The sequence below is a fragment of the Periplaneta americana genome, chromosome 7 (genome assembly GCF_040183065.1).
Source record: "Periplaneta americana isolate PAMFEO1 chromosome 7, P.americana_PAMFEO1_priV1, whole genome shotgun sequence".
Lineage (NCBI taxonomy): Eukaryota > Metazoa > Arthropoda > Insecta > Blattodea > Blattidae > Periplaneta > Periplaneta americana.
In genome coordinates, this window is record NC_091123.1 from 39,699,087 (window position 1) to 39,709,780 (window position 10,694).

At 35.9% G+C, this 10,694-nt stretch overlaps 1 protein-coding gene across 4 annotated transcripts; it reads left to right on the top strand.

Annotated features, from left to right (window-relative positions):
• The first annotated feature begins 5,023 nt into the window (after nucleotides 1–5,023).
• On the top strand, nucleotides 5,024–8,028 carry LOC138703057 (uncharacterized). 4 transcript variants are annotated; one of them, XM_069830598.1, is made up of 6 exons: nucleotides 5,024–5,323; nucleotides 5,956–6,289; nucleotides 6,366–6,521; nucleotides 6,649–6,726; nucleotides 7,620–7,688; nucleotides 7,877–8,028. In XM_069830598.1, exons 3-6 carry the CDS (start codon nucleotides 6,425–6,427, stop codon nucleotides 8,005–8,007), a joined length of 375 nt encoding a protein of 124 aa, XP_069686699.1. In that variant the 5' UTR covers nucleotides 5,024–5,323; nucleotides 5,956–6,289; nucleotides 6,366–6,424; the 3' UTR covers nucleotides 8,008–8,028. The 4 variants fall into 4 exon arrangements, with proteins under 4 accessions (XP_069686699.1, XP_069686698.1, XP_069686700.1 ...); XM_069830597.1 differs by having other exon boundaries at nucleotides 5,956–6,286; XM_069830599.1 differs by having other exon boundaries at nucleotides 5,956–6,250.
• The last annotated feature ends 2,666 nt before the right edge of the window (nucleotides 8,029–10,694 follow it).

The following is a 10,694-nucleotide window of genomic DNA, read 5'->3' on the forward strand; positions in this document are numbered from 1 at the left end:
CCGTAGCAGATTAATTATATCAGTCGGCTTGTTTGTTTCAAAATGAGCGTGCTTCAAAGCAAGCTTTTGGCTGCACATTATTTGTATTAAAAGAGTGCATAATAGACAATATTGTGTTCACCCGCTACTAATTCTAAAAATCCTGAAGGAAGCTTTTATAAATCTACATAGTGACTTGCGCGAGACCGAAAGAAAGTTCCTTTAACTAATTTCGCATGTTTATTCAATCGTTTGGTGAACAATTGGAAGAATTACAATAAATGCAGCTTGAACTGGATCTGCATAATTATGTCCTACCGAACGGTTTGCTCTTAACATAAGGTGATAAAAATTACTCAGATGAACAAAATATTTATAATCGAAATTTTATTATTTCTTGTTCATAATAACAAATTACAAAACCTACAATTATTTTTGTTATAATCTATATAGATCAGAGTTCTCATCCTTTCTCATTTCCTCACTTTATTTTAGTGCGGGCCTCTAAGTCTAAGGTGTAGATTGTGTAGAATGTACTGTAATGTTTTTCCTTTCTCTTGTACGGGGGAGGAACCCGAAGGCTTACACTGCAACCTGAGGCTTATTGTGCTTACCACCCTATTCTTGTGAATGATTGGGTAGCAGAACTGCCGCGCTCAAGTACAAGTACAGCACGCTGCACCGTGTATGGATGATGATGATGATATGTGAATTAATAATGGCGAAATGAGTTCGAGGTCCAACTCTGAAAGTTACCTAGCAATTCTGCTTCAATTAGTTGGGGGAAAACCACGGAAAAATCCCAACCAGATAATTTGTCCCAACCAGAATTTGAACCCGGGCCCGCTCGTTTCATAGCCAAACGTGCTGACCATTACTCCACAGAGGTGGACTACTGTAGTGCTACTCAACCTTTTGATTTTGAGGTTCCTTTTTTCCTCACATTAACTTACTTTAGTGCGGCTCCCTGGCCTGACGTGTAGAGTAGAATGTAGAACATAGTAGTAATATGAAATTTGGTATCAATTCAAAAAGAAAAAAACTTAATTAGCTAGCTTGTTTTAATTTAATGTAAAATTGTCAGATAATAAAATTTTCAAAGAACAACTTTTAAATTATTATTATTATTATTATTATTATTATTATTATTATTATTATTATTATTATTATTATTATTACTGTGCAATTATCACCATTCACTTGATGTGTAATATTTTCTATATTCCTTTAATACTATTGATAATGCATCATATTATTAATAAAAATAATAATAATAATAATAATAATAATAATAATAATAATAATAACGCTCGTACATTACAAACAAATCACATAACTGTTACAGTGGAGTCTGTACCGGTATCTCTTAACAAGAATATAGTTATAATTTAACAACACGAAATAGGCACAACTATTACACTGTATTAGTAGAACCATTATAAACACAATATAATGAAAGAAGATGAACAATGTTATGTGAAATATTAATTTTGTTTTCTTTGAACACTCGGTCTCTTTTGAGGAGCTTAAACGCAATCAGTCATTTTCATCGCAAATTCTGCACACTATTTTTTTTAACATTGGAGGTAAATTGGACTTTGGCCCTTGTAGCAAGAATATTTTTTTCCTCTTTAATTTTGGGGGGCACGAAGCACATCTTCTTCTTCTTTTTCTTCTTCTCAAGAACTACTTCTTCAGCTGCATCCCTTGCCTTTCTTTCATTAGGAAGCCTGAAAATTGTCTTTATACAGGGTTCCTATAAAAGACGTTTCCCGTTTCGAACACATTTAATTTACGTGCTATGAATCTGAGCTGCACGAAAATAGTACCAATGGAAAGAGAAACTCCAAACTTTTAGTTTCTTGACTTAAAGATGTTCAATGTGTCCCCCCCCCCCTAGTAACACGGCACACATCAAGCCTATAGTCAAGTTCCACGCAGGTACGCGGATTTTCCGATCTTCAGATTCTGAGGTTATGTCTGTTCACCTTACCAGAAAGTTGAAAAGTGACGTCGTCAGAAAACACCATGGAACGAATAAATTCATCATCGTTTTCAATTAAAGTCTACATACTTGCGAAAAAATTTCTTCGTAGCACTTTGTCCTCTGGTGTTAGGGCTTGCAGCAACTGTAGTAGGTATGGATGGAGTCGCAACCGCTTGCGAAGAATCGTGCCTTTAAATCTGTATACCATTTACGGATTTTAGGCCCACTGGGTGGATCTGCACCAAACTTTGTTCGGCAATGCTTTTGCACATTAATAACAGACTGGTTCACATGAAAATTAAGCTCTTCTGTCGTCTATAGCAGCCATTTCGCCTAAACGATGAACAAATTTGTTTATATGCACTATTATGAGGCGTGTTATCAAGTAGGGAAACAATGTTAACACAACTAAACTTTTTGAATTTCTCTTACCATTGGTACTATTTTCATGCATCTCTGATTCATAGAATGTAAATTACATGTGTGCCGACTTGAGCTGTAATTTGCACATTTTTGATCAAGACTATCAACTCCGTCCTTCGTGCAATTATAGTATTCTATAGGAATAAATAAATAATGATTCACCCAACAATATTAGTAACGCAAGTGCTATGCGCGGTCAGGTTACACAACTGCTGACACACTGCTCAGAAATTAGATGGGTGATGATGTCGTAAAAACGCACTGACCAGCCTGTTCTTCTCTAAATGCTCTCTCTCAACACTTTCTCTCACTCTAAACTGTCTGCACCATGTAAACGGTCAGGTGAGTAACTTAGAGTTTAGAATTATATAAATCTCATGAGAGCTCGCTAATGGGTTTAGAGAAGCTATATTTTGTCACCGTGTAAACACTCCGTTAGATAGCTCTCCTGATTCTTCGGAACTCGATCTGAACTGTCGCCGTGCAAACCTAGCATGATTATTACTTTAGACCTGTATTTCAAGAGTTATGCGCAAGCTTGTATAATCACGTACGCAACAGTCATGAGAGTTAATGAAAAAGTTCAAATTAGCTGACTAATTTAGAGTAGCTATAATGAGAGCTGACAGTATATGCGATTTCTCTGTTCAGGGTGTTTACACGGCGAGAGCAGTTTTCAAGACCGCTCTATTTAGACTCTCTATTTAGATATTAGAGTCAACGAGATACCTGCTCTCACAACCGTTTACACGGTGATACTCAGCTATAATCTCTAGCTCTCTTCTCTAAACTGTCGCCGTGTAAACGTAGCATAAAAAATAAGTTCGTCAGAGGCCGTTAACAGAAAGAAAACACAATTTCACCGGAAAAAATTACTGAAACATTATTATAGGTAATTTAGGTTTAATCAGCTGTTCATCCGAGAAGTTCCTTCGTCCCGATATTCAAATTTCACCCCGTCCTAGACTAAAAGCCATCTTGTGGCTTTTAGGTAATACGATTTATTACTTGTTGCAATATCATGGACTTTTAGAAAAGGCTGTATATTTGGATTTCCTCAAACGGACACGGTGGAAGACGCGATATCACAGTCAATACAAGATTATGTTGGGCATTTTCATTCACATTGTAGATCAGTAGTAATAACGGTTCAAATATCACAGGATAAGTATTAAACTTATACATTAATTTATGGTAATGTTGTATTCATTCATATTTTATGTATAGTGTGAGAACGGTATAATTAAAAAACAAGTTGCTCTTAAAAAAAAAGAAAAAATATTAGGCCTACCTTAAAACATAAGTATCTATCGTGACTTGAACATCAGCGTCATTTAGTGAATATTTTCAAGAGTTTTACTTACGGAAGGAATTATTATTATGTTTATGTTGCTATCCCTTTGCTTCATGCCTTGTAAATTGTTAAAAGTTGAGTAATATATGTTTTCAGTTGATATTAATTATGCCAGCCCTGTCAGATTCTTTATGTAGATGGAGAAACTTCTGGTGGAGATTCCGATAATAGACTCTTTTTCGTGACATGCGCACTAAGACTTCGTTCCCACGAAATGAACTAATTGTCCCTACTGATTCTTCTTTATATTGTAATCTACCATCGTCCGGACAGTCTTTTATCATAAATAAAGAAAGCAACCAAGAAAATAACGCCAAGTCTCACGTGGAGTTCCTGCCACCGACCAAGTTCGAAGCCACCATAGTCCAGACTATATAGCTCTCCTCCCCGGTACGTTTACAGTGGACTTCTAACCACTGACCAAGTTCGAAGCCATAGCCAAGAACTATGATATCTACGATATAGCTCTCCTCCCCGGTTCATTTACAGTGGAGTACGATCCACATCCTGGCTAAAATATAACATGTAACAATTCGTTTATATAGTAACATTAGGATAATGCGTTCTATGCGCAAGAGGTAAAAATTGCACAAATGTTGCAAATTTTGTATTATATATACAGTATATTTCTTTCATACGGTTACTTATCCCATATTTTTCTATATCAAATGGGATCGATTTAACTATGAAGTAACCCATAAAATTCGTTTATATAGTAAAGTTAGGATATCCGGACAATGCGCAAGAGGTAAAAATTATACGAATGTTGTAAATTTTATATTATATATACAATATATTTCTTTCATACGGTTACATAGCTTATATTTTTCTATATTAAATGAGATTGATTTAACTTGATCTAACCCATAAAATTTGGTGGCTTTCGCAAGACACATAAGTGAACCGAATGCCTGCGTGGTCTGTTGGTGAGCGTGCTGGCTTACAGATCTGGAGGTCCCTGGTTCGATCCCCGGGCTCGGCTATCTGTGAATTTTTCTTGAAAAAAAATTACCTGGGTGTCTAGAGTCTGGAAATTTGAATGAATGTGAGTGTGATTGTTAGTGTGCCAGGTTAATATTAATTAACCAATCATCAAAAATATAAAATACATCATGACTGTCGCTGGGCAGTACCCTGTACACACGTTTCAGCGTCACATTGTTGACAAATAACTCCATCTGTTAGCACAACCATAAAGCATCTAGTAGGTGCTATAGAGTTACCAAAAACGAGAAAAAAACCTAAGTAAACCACCATGCCATAAGTAGATAGCATGGATAAATATATAATAGGATGCGAAACTGCGGACAGCACGATCTAGAAGCGGTATTCTGAAATAAGGTGATCAGCGCCCGACGTCGTAGGTGGTAAATCATAGAACTACGTGAGGACCAGCGTTCTCCACTCTCCGATACGAAGTAGTCAGAACGTTGGCCGATGACCAGCCAACAGCGTTATGAAGGCAAGATGGATTCCAGAAAAATGCAAAAGATTCGAGGAAGATGCTCAGCGCCTGGATGCAAGACTGTTAATACTGTGGGAGGGAAGCATTTTTTCTATTTTCCTCAGGAACCTATGAGGTAAGCTTTAGTATTATTATTGTGTCCTGTGTAGCCTAAACCTTACACTTGAAAACAATGTACTTTTTGGTGAAGTAGGTTAGACGAGCTGTGCATTGATTTCTGCTAGTTTATTTAGGATTATAGTAGGAGTATAAATTTAGATGGTTCCGAAATTCAGTCAAACTGTAACGAAATGTGAATTATTGACGAAAAAGAGCAAGAAGGCTGAAAATGAAACCTCGTAAACCTGAATTGTAGCATTAGGCTACATGGCTGCAAACTAAAACCACGTGGTTTTTAGTATAAACATCTCACAGTTATGGAAAATAAAATTATGTCTTCTTTGATGTAGTTAGCCATTCTGGAGAAATTCTCAATCATGTGTAGTAATAATAATAATAATAATAATAATAATAATAATAATAATAATAATAAGCTTAGGCCTAATATTTAATTTAGTATTACCCAATATCTGTTGCTGCTACCAGTTTTCCTATGGTCACTCACCACCTAGTGATGCGCATTAGACATCTCTTAAAATAACACAAATGCAGCAGATGACTTATTATTTTTTTCCCCAATTTTTGCATGATTTCTATTCAATATTTCTTCTACTTTATCTCATTAGTAATTGTAATCCATTGCTTTAGGTGTTGGAAGTGGCTCCGATTTTGTGGGCTAGAGGACCGGTATCGAGTTGCCGCACATGCCACACACACAGGTTGAGAATCTGCATGGACCACTTCATTGAGTCTGACTATTATAGCTCTTCACAAAAAGTGATACTTAAGCAAACTGCAGTGCCCACTGTTCATGCTAATGGATTAGTGGTGCCATCAAACCCTAAAATCCGGAGCCCACCATCTAGCCCAGTTATGCCTCGAGCGACCTTATCACCGGGGTCTACCCCAACTTTCAGGCATCACAAGACTTTGCGGACGTATGGTAGGAGGGCGAAGATTGATTCTGCAGCTGCTGAAGGTAGTTAGTACACTAGCAATGTTTTTATGTCATTCATGTTTAAAATTTCCGATTTCATTACTCTTTTCTTTATTTTCAGGTACGCGTAGTCTCATAGGTTTACAAGCTGCAACTGAGTAGGCTGCAGGCTTGGCAGCTATGCCTCAAACAATTCCTGCTCCTATGAGTACTCCAGCTTCAAAGATTACTGCTTCGACGGCATATGCCGGGATGAATAAAGATGCATGCCAACAAGGTAATTATTCCACTTAGTCAAGTTTATGGATTTCAAGGAATGCCTTAGTTTCTCATCAGTTGTTCTTACATTACATGTTTCAAAATACATAATTAATTATGTTTCGTTTTTTTTGTGATTATTACAGGGAACAGTATGATTGGTGAACAGCTGAGGGGCTATCAGCAACCATCGCTCCTATTCAATGTGGTTCCCACAGCTGAAGGTAAGCGATACTGTCTTGTGAGCCTGGTAACATGCTAGTAATCATTTAAGTTAATTGCCCCCTGCCATATGTCTGCAGTTTTCATACTTCATTCTTTTACAGTAGCGAATAATAACAAATCCTCTTAACTACAGGGCAGGGTGTTTATCTTGTTATATATTGATCGTCCAGTTCAAAAGTGCGACAACTCAAAAATTGCCATTTTTTAGTTATTTATACTACTGAAAGCCCCTTTCGGAGCTCTTTCCGATTCAATATTGAGATAAGTCATATTTACAACCAAAAAGAATAAAAACGAAATAAACTGCTTTAGAAGTAATTATAACTATGGACTTTATTAATTCATTATTACTACATTTCGAAATCTATTAATAATGAACTGGAAGATCGTGATATACTCGTCCTGAATACTGACTCAGTTCTAATTGTCGTGGTTATGAACCACAAATCTGTCCCTTTTTAGGGGATTTATTTGAAACTTTCAACTGAAGATATCTCAAAACTTGTTTTTTTGAGTTGTCGCACTTTTGAACCAGACGATCGATATTGCAACTGATATCCTGACAAGTCTCCCTGGCACACGAAGTACACTATCATTCCCTCTTACTGACTTCTCTTTAATATCCCAACACCTCTGCTGATTATCCCTTTCTGTTAGTGTCAGTTGTCCTCTATGGCCCAGCCTATTAGCAAAAAAATATTTTATATTACATTACAACGAACAATTCAGATTAACACAATCAAATTTGTTGCAGCATTAAACTTTTGGATTGTTACTATTACTTAACATTTATATGAGTTATAATTTATACAGTGAAGAGCAGTTTGAAATGAATGGAGCACAAAGTCTGTTCAATTCTTGCTTCAATTTAATTTATCATTTATTTCCTTAGATACTGACATGAATACATCCAAGATGGAACAGTTTCCTTCAGCTTCAGCTACACCTCCTTCCAAACTTGGTAAATATTGATGACATTTTGATGTATTGTCAATTTTGTAGTATGTTATATAGCCTATCCATAGCCTGCATGCCTTTTGTTAGGCCTACATTAACTTAACAAGGCTAAAGGTGTTGTCACGTTTCATTTTTTATTTAAAATATTTCCCAGCAATTAGATTAATCTGAAGTTAATTTCGTAATCTTTAGGTCCTGGTGTTGCAAAACGAAAACTTTTCTCGAGTCCTCACTTCTCATCTTCACCCAGGAGCAACAAACTAAAAATGGCAGCTCTGAAAGCAAAGGTGAAGAGACTGCAGAAAAAATTGCAGTGTCTTTAAAGTAGTGTAAATAGCTCATATTGTGTGTAACAAAAAGGTATAATATCATATTGGTGGAAAGTTCATAGCTTTTTTTATTATTTTTTTTATTTTTATTTATTTTTTTTTTTGCCCCAGAAAAAAATGGTTTTAGCAAATGTTAAATATATTGTGTAATTGTAGGGAGCAAAGTTACAGTATGTGGTACATGTGTGTGTATGTAAGAGAGATATTTGACTTTGGAAGTTGGGGGTTAACATACCTTCAGTTCACCTAGTAAACTTTTTTGCCCAACATAATGCAAGTAAGTGATGCAGCTCATGTATTTCACTCTGACCCTCAGTACATACAACATTTTGGTATATGTTACCGTTATGTGTATGCCAAACAACAATGTCTAAGAACCTTAGATGTGATCCTAGAAAAGTATTCTAAAATGTGTTGCAAAATAGTAGATAGTAATATGACAGTTTCAATTATCAAACATTTTTTGTAGTATCTGAAATCCGATTAATGTAATATGTATCTAGTCAGCGATGTATGCAACGGAGGGGAGAAAGGAATTGGCCACTCTTACTCATTACCTCCTGCTCTGATTGTCCCATGAGTGTTACTTGTAGGGTCCAAACCTGTTTTTGGACAGTTGACTAACCAATAGTTGATGGGTCCAGGCAGACAAGGGGACAAACCATAAATTTCGATACGTGGGATATCTCATTGGAATGTGAAGAAATATGTTCTGACTAAACTATATGACAACACATTATTCAAATGGTATCATTTACATCTGTAAACGAGCACAGATGGCAGAGCATTCCAAAATATAAATATATAGATGTGGCTTTTTCTCTTATCCGACTGGGTCCCACAATTTCAATTATTCAATTTGTTGTATAGACTTTACCAATGTACTGCACACTAAATATATAAGTGTATCTGTGTGTATAGGATTACCAGATGTTCTGGATTTCGCTTGACATGGACTGCATCCTGCCAGGGTTCGTAAAAATCAGAAATTGTCCTGCTTTTCTTTCTTGCCAATTCCCAATGGACAAAAGAGAGTAACTATTGAGTTGGGGTCCATTAGAGGAATTATGTGTGTAAAATCCTTGCTCAAACAAGTCGAGTCACCAGAGAAGTATTAACAATCCGAAAATTAAATAAGGTAAAAGCTAATTTAGAATTCGTATACTTCAATTCTATTCATGATAATAGTTTTGTATCAGTTTTATTGTACAAAGACAAACAAATTACCTAATTATATAACAGAATGTAAAAAGACGTCACGTCAAGTATCAAGTTAGTCTATTATGCCCTGCTTTTATATGGAAAATTCTTTTTCATTTAAAATGACCTGCTTTTAAATTGTTACAATCTGGTAACCCTACTGCACATGTAGTGTATGTTAAACAGTGATATGATGGACCTTGTCAAAATTGTGTTGTTGAATGTATTGTAAAATAGTATACAATAATATAGTAATTTCAATTATGTAACTAGTTTTTGCAGACTTAAAGTGCACTGTACACTATTACCTAAAGAATAAAATCCCAATTATCTAACCTTGTTTTCTTTTATTTTCTGTCCCTGTTTGGCTGTATTTTAATTAGTTACATTATAAGGTAGTGTAAAATAGACCGTCTCTTCCAACTATTGGCTCCAATAACAATTTTCAGTGAAAGATGATGTGAGGAATAAAAATTTTAAAGTTTTACTTTAAATTGAGGGTTTGGGGCGGGGGGGGAGGAGGAATATTTACTGCATATAGTTCAACTTTTCGCCGCCAGGCGCGCTGCTAGATACGCGGAGTAATTAGTTATTATTTTCGCTACTTGGGTGCGCTGCTGGATGCACGGAGTAGTTACTCTTTTCGCTACTTGGTGCGCTGCTAGATGTAATAACGCCTCTAACCGCATATAGATGGCAGCACGATCAATTCTACAACAGCGCCTCTAGTATGTGTTACGGGAAACTCAGTGAGTTTCGCATCCTATTATATATTTATCCATGTAGATAGTATTAGTAAGCAACAGCAACATAAAAGATAAGTAATCTTAAGCAAATACTATGTGTACGACTCCCTGACCTGGAACATGTAGCATTTTGTACGACGGCAAAGCCTACCTGCTGACAAGGAAACTTTCTGAGGAGGGCAGATAAAAAAGTTTAATTTTTTCTTCCACCACGTTAATAATGTAAAAGAAGTGCGTATACAAATTTTGGCCACTCGACCGCAATTACGAGGGCCGTAGAAAATAAGTTCGTCAGAGACCGTTAACAGAAAGAAAACACAATTTCACCGGAAAAAATTACTGAAACATTATTATAGGTAATTTAGGTTTACTCAGCTGTTCACCCGAGAAGTTCCTTCGTCCCGATTTTCAAATTTCATCCCGCCCTAGACTAAAAGCCATCTTGTGGCTTTTAGGTAATACGATTTATAATGTGTTGCAAAGTCATGAACCTTTAGAAAAGGCTGTATATTCGGATCTCCTCAAACGGACACGGTGGAAGAGCGACAGCACAGTCAATACAAGATTATGTTGGACATTTTCATTCACATTGTAGATCAATAGTAATAACGGTTCAAATATTACAGGAAAAGTATTAAACTTATACATTAATTTATGTTAATGTATTCATTCATATTGTATGTATAGTGTGAGAACGGTATAATTAAAAAAAATGTTGCTGTTAAAAAAAAGAAA

Bases quoted from the DNA above. Each gene is read 5' to 3' on its own strand.
- LOC138703057 (XM_069830598.1), top strand. From the start codon at position 6,425: ATGCCTCAAACAATTCCTGCTCCTATGAGTACTCCAGCTTCAAAGATT. The intron at 6,522-6,648 runs GTAATTATTCCA...TGATTATTACAG, and splicing joins TAAAGATGCATGCCAACAAG to GGAACAGTATGATTGGTGAA. The intron at 6,727-7,619 runs GTAAGCGATACT...TTATTTCCTTAG, and splicing joins TGTGGTTCCCACAGCTGAAG to ATACTGACATGAATACATCC.